This window comes from Pantherophis guttatus, chromosome 2 (genome assembly GCF_059756535.1).
Source record: "Pantherophis guttatus breed Tessera chromosome 2, ASM5975653v1, whole genome shotgun sequence".
Lineage (NCBI taxonomy): Eukaryota > Metazoa > Chordata > Lepidosauria > Squamata > Colubridae > Pantherophis > Pantherophis guttatus.
This window is the reverse complement of record NC_142064.1, coordinates 117,240,424-117,253,748: the sequence shown is the minus strand read 5'-3', so window position 1 is coordinate 117,253,748 and position 13,325 is coordinate 117,240,424. Positions and strand designations below refer to the sequence as shown.

General features: G+C 40.1%; 1 protein-coding gene across 2 annotated transcripts in view; it reads left to right on the top strand.

The window, feature by feature from the left end:
• LOC117675544 (ceramide kinase-like) overlaps positions 1–13,325 on the top strand; it is a 36,010-nt gene continuing 22,685 nt past the window's right edge. Inside the window, exons 1-5 of one of the 2 annotated variants that reach the window (XM_034434296.3) lie at positions 1–422; positions 9,888–9,995; positions 10,915–11,040; positions 11,728–11,856; positions 12,254–12,317. In XM_034434296.3, the coding sequence (XP_034290187.2) occupies positions 305–422; positions 9,888–9,995; positions 10,915–11,040; positions 11,728–11,856; positions 12,254–12,317 (545 nt within the window). In that variant the 5' untranslated portion in view covers positions 1–304. The remainder of the gene's footprint in view (positions 423–9,887; positions 9,996–10,914; positions 11,041–11,727; positions 11,857–12,253; positions 12,318–13,325) is intronic. The other variant, XM_087888614.1, reaches the window with a different exon arrangement.

Below are 13,325 nucleotides of genomic sequence, written 5' to 3'. Positions count from 1 at the left end.
ATTCCGTGGGTGCTCACTCCAGTAAGCTTTCTCGTTGAAGAAGAAGCCAGGTCTGGGGAACGTTAGGCAGACTCGCCTAACAGGGCGAGGGCGGGAAGAAAGAAGATCGTGGACACCAGGTACAAGCGGGGCGGATTTCTGGGGGTTTCTCCGCCTTGCGGAGGCGGAGAACTAAACCTGAGAGAAATAAAGGCGCTCGGCGGGAACGAGGTGACAAGAGAATCAAGATCCATCTTTGCCGTCGGTTTTACAAACGGAGCGCGCGACCCTCCGGTCAGGCGACCGTCCTTTAGCAATCCCGGCCATGGGAGAAACTTTTCTACGCTGCCCGCTGCGCACTCCACGCGGCCGGGTTTTGGTGTCGTTACCGCCGGGCGGCGAATTCCTGCTGGGTACTCCGGAGTTCGTAAACCTGGAGAGCGGTGAGTCGCTCCGCTCTTTTCTCGCATCCCGAATGAGGGGGTGGGGGGGAAGGAGATGGGTGGTGCGTGCGCCCCCGGCATAGCCCAGATCTGTTAATGCGGGGGTAGGTAGGTAGGTGGCCCCGGGAATGAGGGCGATTGCCGATGGACTCCTATCGGGTCTTGACCTAAGGGGAGCACGGATCTCAACCCAACCCCAGTTAGGAGCGTTTGGAAAGTGCCTTTTCCTTTGGGAATTTGTTCTCGCTTTCCTTCTTTTTTGCACTTTCTGTAGGAGTCAGCTTCCCCCCCCCCCCCCCCCCCATCTTCAGAGACACTGAACTACAGCTCCCATTCCATTTTGCCTGGAGGGGAGTTGTAGTTCAATAAGTGTCTCCACTCCGAGGGTGTTATAAAGCAGCATAGCTGAAGAGCACTTGGGGGGGGGGGGGAGTAGAAAGAGTTCTAGCAAAACTATACTAGTCATAGACAGAGTTGAAATTACTTGGGGCCTCTACTTATCATCCTAATCCACAGCCCTATTAAGGTGCTCCAGAATTCTGATATTTGTGATTCTGTGCTGCTTGGTGGACCCATAAAATGGCTTTGGGGGTTAGGTATGCCAATAATGGGGATTCGGTATGCCAATGAGAATAAATGCCAGATGTTTTGTGCATCAGACCTCATTGTTGGCCAAAGTATGGGACTACAGGAGTTGCATTTAGAGCACCAGATGGCTCTCTTCTGATCAGCTGGGTACATAATATCTCCTTTCCCCTTAACATACTGTTCCAGATGACTTTCCTGGATAAGGCATCCTCTCCAGACTAACAAAACCATCCCCCTCTCTATGCATCCAAACGGATGGGGACAGCAGACTTAGTCCCAAGGAGGTGTAGCAAAATGGATTGGGTGTCACTACAATCCTTTCCAATGCCCTTAGCCTGTGAGGGAACAATACAGAATTCATTCTGTATTCATGTCATGCTGACTATTCTGAATGTGAATGACTCTCCAAGGCTTCCATCCTACTTAAAATGTGCTTAACTGGAAGACTGAGAGACTGATTTTAGAGATACTTGCAGATACTGTTTTTTGGAACTACAATCCCTTTCTTCCATGGCCTTGAGAAGGCTATGAGCCATTCCATTTAATATGACCTTTATTTCTAAATTCCATAGCTGATTCAATCAGTTCATTCAGCTGCTGTCGGTACAAATTGTGTTTTTATCCAATCAATTTTAGCACTTGCTCTGTTTTGGGTTTTACAAAAGAATACTGTAGCTTATTAGCGACAGACAAGTTTGCATACTACAATGATTATTCCCTGCAAGAGAAAGATTTCAGGAAGACTTAGTTACTGTATGATTCACTTGCAAAGGATGTAGGCAGGGGCGTTAGGTGTCATAAAAAAAGTGACGATGGCAGTTGCAACAGTACAATCAAAATTCTGCCTCTTTTAAAAATGTGTTGCATATGCAATGCACATTAAAAAAAAACAACAAGCAAGGCTTCAATTGCACCATTGAAGCTGCCATTTTGATTTTTTTACCATACCCAGATGCACAATAACAATGAGATCCAGCAGACCTTAGGGAGATGAATGCATCTGAATTGTCTGCAGTATGGAAATAGTTTTCTTGGAAGTTTAACATGATAGGAAAAAACTTACACAAGGAAAATATTTGAAATCCAGTATTGCAGCTTTATATACTACTTGAAGAAGTATCTATAGCTATTTGTAAACAATATTTTAGAAACTAACATCCAGAGTCAGGCATTGTCTTGTTACAACGAACTGAAACTGATACATACTCAGATTAAAAGCAGAAAAAGAAAAATTTTAAATTAGGCCATTAGTCTATTTCATCAAGGTTTACATTTTAAAATCCTTCTCAAAGACATTAATCAATACTTGGCTTTAATGACACCTAGCGTTCAGGGAGAAAGAATAACAGTATAATTCAGGGGTGAAATCCAGCAAGTCCTGACAGGTTCTGGAGAACCGGTACCGGAAATTTTGAGCAGTTCGGAAAACCAGTAGCAGAAATTTTGAGTAGTTCGGAGACCTGGCAAATACCACCTCTGGCTGGCCCTAGAGAGGGGTGGGAATGGAGGTTTTGCTGTATCCTTCCGCTGGAGTGGAGTGGGAATGGTGATTTTGTAGTATCCTTCTCCTGCCACGCCCACCAAGCCACATCCACAGAACTGGTAGTAAAAAAATTTGGATTTCACCACTGGTATAATTCCGCCATCTCTGAAGACATAAAGGCCATTAGTCCCAATTATTATCTTGCTGTAGACTCCTGACCTAACACAAAGCAGAAATAAATCAATATATATCTTTATATATAAATGTATCTTTATATATATCTATCTGTCTATCTATCTATCTATCTATCTATCTATCTATCTATCTATCCATCCATCCATCTATCTATTTATCATCTATCTAAAGATATAGATATATAGATATATAAAGATATATATCAATATATATTTATAACAATAAGACTAGTGAATATTTTTATTGGTGCATTTGGCAAAAATAAATAATAAAAATAAATAAATAAACCAGGCCAAATAGTGTAGACTTTCCTAGGAGTTGGATTGACGCTTTAAACGGTAATGAATCGGGAAATGTTCTTCAGAATGTAGAAAAATCAACTTTTTCTGAAGGCAGATTTTTTTTTTCTTCTACCAGAATGTGAGTTAGAAAATGTTAAAGCATTTTTCTACTCACTTTGAGCATTAACAAACAAAATGTAAAGTATCCCATTATGTTCTACTAAGATGTTAATTCTTACTATGGGTGGGAATTAATTGAATTGTAATCCAAACATCTGGCAGAAACAAAGTTTAGGCAGCCTCCCTCAAACTGAATGTCTGCTTTGGACCTCCTTGCTTTTAATTGTCCCTTTGTCATAGTAAGGGGAAACTGGTACCCATTGACTGAGAGGGTGGGGCAGCTTGAACTATGAATACTCATTAGCATTGTTAATTGTAGTACCTGTTCCTAGCTAATGACTGTACCCTGAAATGCTCAGTCTTGGTTAATATTTTCCCTAACTTAGCTGATAAACAAGGTGAAAATATCTACTCAGCTCTGAAATAGTTTCCTTCCTGCAGGTAATGATTATCTTGGCAGAACATAGAGGGAATGTGAACTCAAAGGGGTGGGGGAATATGGGTTGCTTTAGTCTTTGACCAAAAGTAAACTACTATTATGAGTAGACTTTGGTCTGAGCAACAACATCCTCTCTTAGCTCTATCTGTGAATAAGTGCCTCTGAAAAAAAGCAAGTCTGCCTGACCTTAAAATGCTCAGTAAGGCGTAATTTAATTTCAGTGGGACCCAAGAGGAAAGACTCTGCCCCATCTTACATTTTATAGAGGAATAAATCTGGTTGAGCCATCTATGTATGTCTCTATCTGCTTTCCCCCCACAATTCAGTAGATGTCTCTTTGTGGTCCTTTTCATTTCAGAGGAAGATGGGAATAATCATACTTAGGATTTTATGTGGTATATTTAAAGAATTCAGATGCCTTCATATCCATGGTTGGAAGAACATGGGAGGGTGGCCAGGTTTGCAGACTTTTTTCTTTCCCCCGTTTTTGTGCTTTTGTAACAGCTTTGTTCTCATATAATAAGGAAGAATGCAAGGTAGTCTTTGCAAAAGTTGCCGCTCCAGATTATTACAGACTGGCCAGTGTTAAGGGTCATCCCAGCCTCCTGGCACTAGTATTTCTCCATTTCTAGAGTAAAAAGGACAGCCTTCAGTAATAAACAAAGATAATTTAGCATATCTAATGAGAAGCAGCCGAAGCTTCTCAGTATAACTGCCCTCCTGGCCCTCCAGTAAGAAATTAGAATTTCCTTTAAACTGAAATGCCCTGTCCCCTCCACTTTTCCCCCTCCACTTTTAACAAAATGATATTAAATTGATGAGGAATTTTTCTTAGCCTCAAAAGAGCTGTATAAGGCAGGGCTAAAGTTAACCTGAACTCAAGGATGGAAAAAATTCAATGTTACTGGTACATTATCATCTAATTTTATGTGGAGATGTTTGGTTATTTCAGAGAGTTCTTGGAAATTCAACATGTGGCTTTTGAAAAATATGAATTTTACTTTTTCCATTCATTTCTATAATTTTTAAATGCTAAGCAATAGAAAAATCATGGTTGATATAATATCTTTTATTGAGAGGTACCTTTTAGATCATCATGTACACACACACACACACACACACACACACACACACACACACACACTGTTTAGTGCAGGAATCTAAATTAAAGTAACTGGAAGGATACAGTGATATCCTTTGAAGAGTGCTTAAATGAAAGATTCCCAACTCTTTCTATTTGATCTCCATAGTATTTAGCTTTCTAGCCTCTGAATCATCCTCATTGCTCTCTGAGGTTCTAGTCGAGCTGCCCAGAACTGGACATAGTACTCAATAATGGATTGACTAACACAGAATAAAGTAGAATTTGCGTGATTCAAAAGCTACACTTTTTTGATGCAGCCTAAAACTTTGATCATCTTTTTTGCAACTGCAATGCTGAGGACTCATATGTTATTTGCAGTCAATTACTATTTCAACTGCTTTTGCAGTAGTATTATATTATCATACTACAGTATATATAATACTCTATGTATTATAATACATAGAGTATTATATTATCAAGCCTGGATATTTTATTTCTAGTTCTCATAACCTTGTGTATTAATTGTGATATTTGATTCTTTTATGGAATTCTGGATAATTCTTATTTGAATAATTGTGTCTTCAAATGAGATGGAATATCTAACAGATCCTGGGAACATAGAAGATGGAGCAAGACAGTAGAGAATTGGACCATTAAAGGAAAAAAAATCCGTAGTTCATTAGAGGGGAGAAATATGAGAGGCTCAGGGCAATTCCACTTTAATCATGCTAGGTACAAGCTGATCTGGAGCAGGGGTCACCAACCTTTTGGACCTCAGGGACCATTGAATTCATAATTTTAAATCCCATGGACCACTAATATGAATTTTTTAAAAAGATAAATAGTATTTAGTGCAATATAAAAAAATGCAAATAATTTTTCTGCGGACCACCAAAATTTTCTCACAGACCAACAGTGGTCCATGGACCACCGGTTGGTGACTGCTGATCTGGAGAACTGCTGTAGGATGCTTCCAAGATTTCATTACATTATCCTAATAGCAATAAAGCTCATTCCAGAAATCCAAAGAGTTTTCATTTCCTGAACTTGCCAACTTCAAAGGACTTGACATCAAATGAAAAAAAAATAGGTAAAGAAAATATTGATTCTGATTTGTTAGAAAAATGGGATCTGATTAGAGTAGGCAATACTCTTTAAGGAAAGTTCAAATTTTATTTACCTTGAAGAAGGAAGTGGTTTGCTCCTTGCTGGGAAAAACACATTATTTTTAGGACATTTGCAATTTGTATTTGCATTTGTACCATGCAGTAACTAATATTTATTCTTAGACAAGAATCATTTAAGGGTGTTCTACCTATTTTCTCTAAATAGCCTCAAACTTTGCAGGACCATCTTTCTCAATTTATCCTCCCCTCCTGAACTTCAACACTGTCCCTCTTTAAAATGTCCTACAAGTTCTGCAAGGTCTCCATAGATCACAACTATAAGATTTCGCCATCCTTCTCTCAGATGCTCCAGCCTGTAGTCAGCAGATTACATATCTGCCAGTAGTGGTGTAAGAGTAACACATAGCGACAGAGGAAACACCAGTTGCACAACAAGTTGGAGGAAAATAGTAATGAATTAGGTGTACAACATCACTGAAGTAAACGGGTTTGAGGGGTTTCCACAAAGAAGAGGCGGTTGAACCTATTTTCTAAAGCACCAGAAGGCAAGACAAGAAGCAATGGATGGAAACTAATCAAGGAGAGAAGCAGTAGAGTAGAGTAGAGTAGAGTAGAGCAGAGTACAGTAGAGTAGAGTAGAGTAGAGTAGAGTAGAGTAGAGTAGAGTAGAGTAGAGTAGAGTAGAGCTGGAAAGGACTTTGGAGCAGTGATGGAATTCAATTTTTTTTAGTACTGGTTATGTGGGCGTGGCTTGGTGGGTGTGGTGTGGCTTGTGGGCATGGCAGGGGGAGGATACTGCAAAATATCCATTCCCACCCTTCTCTGGGGCCAGCCAGAGGTGGTATTTGCCGGTTCTCTGAACTACTCAAAATTTCCACTACCGGTTCTCCAGAATTTGTCAGAACCTGCTGAATTTCACCCCTGCTTTGGAGGTCTTCTAGTCCAGCCACCTGCTCAAGCAGGAGAAACTATACCATTTCAGATAAGTGACTGTCTAGTCTCTTCTTAAAAACCTCCAGTGATGGTGCACCCATGATTTCTGAAGGCAAGCTGTTCCACTGGTTAATTGTCCTCACTGTTAGGAAGTTTCTCCTAGAATCTAGAACTAAGGAGGAATTTCCTAATAGTGAGAACAATTAACTAGTGGAACGGGTTGCCTTCAGAAGTTGTGGATGATCCACCACTGGAGGCTTTTAAGAAAAGAATGGATAGCCATTTGTCTGAAATGATATAGGCCCCTGCTTGAGCAGAGGATTGGACTAGAAGACCTCCAAGGTTCCTTCCACTCCGTTCTGTTATTCAGGCCAAGTCTAAGAGTCCAAGACAAAGTTCCATTCTGAGGAAGATAAAACTAGCAGCTACCTTGACTAAGGACAACCCATGTTCCTGGTTTATGTTTTACCTGGCATTGGATGACACTAAATCAATAAAACAATATGTCAATATGGTTAAAGCCATAAAATTATTTTTGTGTTCTAATGGAACTGTAAGTGCTCAGCACTATCTGGAACACTTTCGCCTTGCAGGCAATATATTACGGTATTTTCTACTCATGCTTGAGATGATCTGTTTGTTGATGGATTAGTATCTTCCGTCTTTTTCCTCCTGTATTTTCTAGCTGGCCTGACATTTGTGAAGGTAACAATGTACAGATATTCCTGAAACTGAAAATTTTAGTTTCACTTATATCTAAAAAATGACAAAGATGCTTCACCGAAGAATATTTTAAATTTTGAAATGAAAATGGTGTTATCCAAAATTTCAGGATTTTCTGTCTAATATGAGATATTAATCACAAAGTAAACTAGAAGGCTAAAAAATTATAAAACTCAAATATGGGAGTGTGTTAAATCAGCTCTTTGAAAGGAAAGCTTAGTTGGCATCTTAACTGTCGAGTGTATGTCTTGGATAGTTTAGTATAAAATTATTTTAAAAGCCTCAGTATAGAAGTGCGTCAATAACATGACTGTGTGAATGTGAAGTCATTTATAATTATATACCCTAGAAGATTCTTTTAGCCTTAATAGAATGGTGTTTTAATAAAAAGAAAGGAAAATACTATGAAATATTGTGTAGTCAAGAGAATAAGCTCACATGAACTTGGATAAAGTATTTCCCCCAAAAAAGTAAAATATATAAGTAATCAATTACTGTCTTTTAACTAGAACAAAGACAGACAGAGGAGGAGATCCTTCAAATGGAGAAGAACCTTACAGTATGTTCTTGGGAGGTTTAGAAAAAACCCAAGATGGATGCTTAAAGATACAGATTTTGGGCTCCAGCTTCCTATAAACAAGATGTATTGGGAGTGCATGGAAGAGCCATTTTGTTAATTCCCTCTTCAGAGCCCTAAATCATGAATTTGCTCATGCTTTTATTTTAAAAACAACATGTTAATAGTTATCACAACTTTATTTCAGCTCAACTTGGCTATGAGGCCAAGAGGCTTCTGACTCTTGCTTCTTGTCCTTTGCTCAGTCTTTTTGCAGAAAATAATGACAAAAGTATTGTCAAGAGGAACCACCTATACCCAAGGTTTCCTGGCCTGGGCCCAAGTTGACTCAAAGCTTGTTGTGTTTGCAAGTACGTCCCCTGAGGCTGACACCAGTGCCAGGTGCAGAGGAGGGGAAAGAGAGGAGACAGAAGAGATGAGTTTCAAGGTTTTTTTAACCAACTGATGACAGGGGTTTTATTTCACGAAGAAGACGTAGAACATACTTTGCAGTTTCCATTACAGCAGTTTCCTTCCAGCAAACACATTTGGATCCCAAAACGGGTTTTTCAAGTTGAAGCCCCTCTGGGTCAAGCCATAGTAGTTTTAATGGTCTGGGAAAATCCGGCTGGTTTTATGCCTGATAGGCATTGAGTTAAAAGCAGATTACTGGCCTGACCAGAATTTTCATTCACCTGGCCAACTGCCGGAAGAAGAGAATTTAAACTCTTAGAAATGGCATTGTCAGTTATCTTATTTTCTGTAATATGGAATCAATTGCAAAAAAGGAGAAAAGAAGGAGGAGTTTGGGGAAAAGGCACTCCATACACGGCAACCTTTGGTAAAAATAGCTTTCTTTCTGACAGAAGCGATGTGCATTTTGTGAAAGTTTGGCACTTAGACCACTTTATTGTGAAGTAGTACTTTTTTTTTTGTTTGACAGAAGTACTGCAGGTGTAATTGGGGCTCTCAAAATAGTAATAAAATATGTGGCAGCAGAGAATCAGAATCATTCTGTGATAAGAATGGACCACTAGTAGTGGTTCCAGTTTTATGAGACATCTCCATTCCATTTATGAAATTCCTGTCACCCAAACAGAGGAAATTAATACAAAGGATTGCTAGATTTCAACTCTTAAGGTTTTAGCTTCTTCAAGATCCCTTGTAAAGGGATTAAATCTCTGGATATAAGGCAAGGGTAGGAGTTACACTTCTGAACTTTTGAAGTCCTTGGATCAACTTGGTTAGGTTCTTGGTGAGATCTGCAATTCTGTAATGATCTTATCACCAGACCCTGGAGTCCCCTGGTTCCATGGCTTTCTTTCCCTGCACTTACTGGGTATATGACAAAACAAATGAGCAATAATCTCCAAGCATCTAGTCTTCTCCTTTTAGGAGGTGCAAATGGTAACCACGAGGAAGGAGAATGAGCAAGAAAATTGATAAAAGAATCCCTCAGGGTTCTTTAAGTCCCCTTAAACCCCCCCAAAAAACTGAGCTCTGAATGTTAGCTTTCTTACTGACAAATATTTTCTGAACCTCGATGAAAATAATGGGTTCTCCCCCAAGTAAAGTTTTTATATGAATTGCCAGCCAGCCAGCACTCAAGAGTGAGCAGTTGAATGACAGATTGTGACAATTTTAGTGACGGTGTCCTATTGAAAAGCTCTCCACTGTGGCAGCAGGTCAAGGAGAAAAGACAAATATATGGATTTTGATCTGTAAGTCCCTGGCCTCAGACTAAAGCAAGTTTTTATCGTCTGAGAATTATTATCATCTCTGCTGCCAAGCTGTAAATTTTATTTCTAATTTTGATTGTATTAATATTGCGTGCACACACCAAACCCACGCTCAGAGCTGTTGAAAGAAGCAGAAAGACAGGACAGAAATTCCACAAATAAAGATTGGCAAAGCAACTGTCTTCTCTCCTTTCCAGACCAAGGATTCTGCATTCCCATCCAGGAGATGGTTGCTGTGAAGCTTGGAACGGCCAGTAACAGAAAGGAGATTTTGGAATCTACTAGGGATGAAAACTCTTTCACAGGTGAGTAAGATGGATCCAGGTTTAGAGAGGGTCACAAAAATCAAGTAAAAATGAAATCTGGGGTAGGTGGGCTACAACTTTGGTTGCATGCTGAGAGTGATTGAAGTGTCAGAGTAGTCCATTTTTGTTCAGAGCAATTCTTTTAAATAAGTCATGTTGTTTCTTATTACTTTGATTGACTGCAGGAGAAGAGTGGAGAGGGAACAAAAAGTGTTTATGCTATGGAGGCCAGATCCAAAGTTGCACTTCTTTAGTGTAGACACTCTAAGCTAGGTTTACAGGCTTTGTGGCAAAAGAGTCAAGGACAAGGCTGAATTAAGATTTTTTTTCCATCTGTTTCTCAGCCTTGGATGTTGAAGCCACAGTCTGTTATGGGAATCCAGTTATATTTAGTGTGTTGTAGGAAGCAGGTCATCACATTGAGCTACAATACAGTTTCTCTTTGGGGACACAGTGTATGATATGAACACAGCAATTGTGACTGTTTAGTTTGGTCTTAAGAGTTAAATGAACTCAGCTAATGCAGTCATCATCATCTTTCCCTGAAGCGTAACCAGGAAACTCAAGGAGTAGGAATTCAGAATTAGATCCAGTGTAACCTGAAGTTTGCTGGGTGACTTTGGACTTTTTGCAACCCAGTTTTGAATATGCTGGTCTATGATTGTAATAAAGTTTTGATTTGATTTGATGAGTGCTTTGTATGCCACTTTGAGCTCCTGGTGAAAAGGCAGGATATAGATCTGAGAAAATAATAATACAATTTTTCAAGATATTTGCATGTATGTGTAAATAAAGGTGCATAATTTCACATGCAAAAGTAAATTAATGATGTCCTGAGCAATCGCTCAATCTGATCTTACTCATAAATCCTCTAACAACCACTCTAATGTTCTGTTCCCCTCCCTTTCTTTCTTTTTAGTTTTTTTTATACAGCGGGAAAAAGGAGAGTATTGGAACCTTGGGGTGCTGGAGTTCACTGCCCCATCCACATCTCAGCTAGCAACACGCTGGGTCAGTGCCCTTCAGACCTGGATTTATTATCATGGTCAGTTCCTAGCCCAGCTGAAGTCTTCCTGGCCTTCTTAAGTGTGGCTGCCATGCAATAACAGGCTGCGTATAAGTGGGTAGGATATGGCTTCCAAGAAAGGAAGCAGGGAACCTCTCTTAATTGCAAGTAGGGCAATGTCAGCCCTGCAAGGTAGATTAGATCAAGAGATGAAATTTAACTGCTCTTAGTCAGTAGTAAGGGAAAGGTACTTTGTACAGTGTGTGCTCAAAGGCCATCTGTATTTTTTTTCTCTTTTGAATGTCATGGAAAATAAGTTTTGAGTTCGTGTTGAATGAAGTCTTACCCTGCAAAAGGCAATTGCCTGACCTCTTTCAGGCTGGGAAGCTAAATCAGGTTGAGCCAGGTTAATACGGTAGGTGGATGGGAGACTCCCACAAATACCAGGATTGAAGGCTAGATTTTGAAAGAAAGCAATAGCAAGTCACTTCTACATGTTGCCAAGCAAAATCAGCAACTTGAAGGACACAAAATGACAGTTAGTTCGATCTTCCTTGTTCTGCAGCAGAGTTTTTGTGAATACAAATTATAAGGGAACAAAGAGAGAGCTCTTTCTTCATGCACTCTTGAGGTGTTGATTGACTACTGAGAGAATCCAAATGCTGGACTAGATGGTACTTTGATCTCATCCTGCAGCCATTTACATTTCCTTCCCTTCTGCTCCAGGTGTTACACGGCCCAAGAGTCTTCTTGTGTTCATCAATCCAGTTGGTGGACGTAAGCGAGCAACGGAGATCTATCAAAGTCAAGTGGCTCCATTGTTTGCCCTGGCTGGGATCCATACTCAAGTTGTGGGTGAGTCCCATTATCTTCCTCCACCACTCCCTCTTTCCTTCTCATTGTGGACTTCTTTTATCTTCAATAGTTTCCAGCTTTCCTGTTGCTCCATCCTTTGTCTGAGTCTTGTAATAGTATACCACATAGCAATAGCAATAGCGCTTAGACTTATATACTGCTCCATAGTGCTTTATAGCACTATCTAAGTAGTTTACAAATATCAGCATATTGCCCTCAACAATCCGGGTTCTCATTTTACTAACCTTGGAAGGATGGAAGGCAGAGTCAATCTTGAGCTGGTCAGGATCAAACTCCTGGCAATGAGCAGAGTTAGCTTGCAATATTGCATTCTAACTGTGCCACCATGGCTCCTATTAAACAGTCTCCTGCTTTCTTCCTGTCACCATCTCCTCAGAGACCTGCCGTGCGAATGAGGCTCGTGATTACATCCTACAGCAAGATCTCTGTGGCTTTGATGGGTAAGTATTTTTGTCTTAGTTTGCCTGCATCTGAGGAAATTTGTGCCTCTAGTAGTTCAATCTGAACTATCCAATCAGTTCAATCCTGGCATCTTCCCCAAACAGTTGCCCTCCATTTCTCCTGGAACTGCAATATGCTGTACCCTTCAGCATGGGATTACATTTAGCGAGCACCAAATTGGCAAAAACTATTCTTTGACAAGCAAATGATCTGCTCCAAGCAGACATTAAGAATCCCACAAAACAATGGCTGCAAAGCAAGAACATTTTTCAATGACTTGAATGCAAAAAAGGGAGGAAACCAATCTGTTTTTTTTCCAAGTTTGTCTGCCAGTCCAACCATGGAGAAAACTAGCTAATTCCAAATGCTGTAATTGATTAATTCATTCACTGTCAGGCTTAGCCCAAGGACAAGGTAGAACAATCCAGCCAGGGTTCAGTTCCTTATTTGTTTATATACAATAAACAGACTCTTGCCAGACTAAACCCTTACTTCTCTCACCCTAGTGGATATCCCCTGGGAGATTCTGAGAAGTGATTATCTTAGCCTTCTTCCTCTGCCTCCTATCCAGCTCCAGGTTGTGATAACTCCTGCCTTACTCCACTCCTTGGAATTTATTTATTTATTTATTTATTTATTTATTTATTTATTTATTATTCCAATTTATTTACTGCCCTTCTCCCGAAGGACTCAGGGCGGTGTACAGCCAAAAGTAAAAGCACACAAATATAAAATTTAAAAACGATTTAAAAGCATATTAAATAATTTGGCCCAGCTATTCAAATAAAACACCCATTTAAAAATTTAAAAAAATTTAAAAAGTTAAAAAATTAGGCCAGCCCGGCTTGTTGGAATAAAAACGTTTTGAGGGCATGGTGAAAGGTGCGCAAGTCGGGAATCCTCCGTCTCCCGGGGGGCAGTTCGTCCCCTGGGGTCGCCAGTCGACATAGTTTGACCGATGGCACCCAGAGGAGCCCCTCTCTGTGGAAGCGTACTGGCCGGTGGGA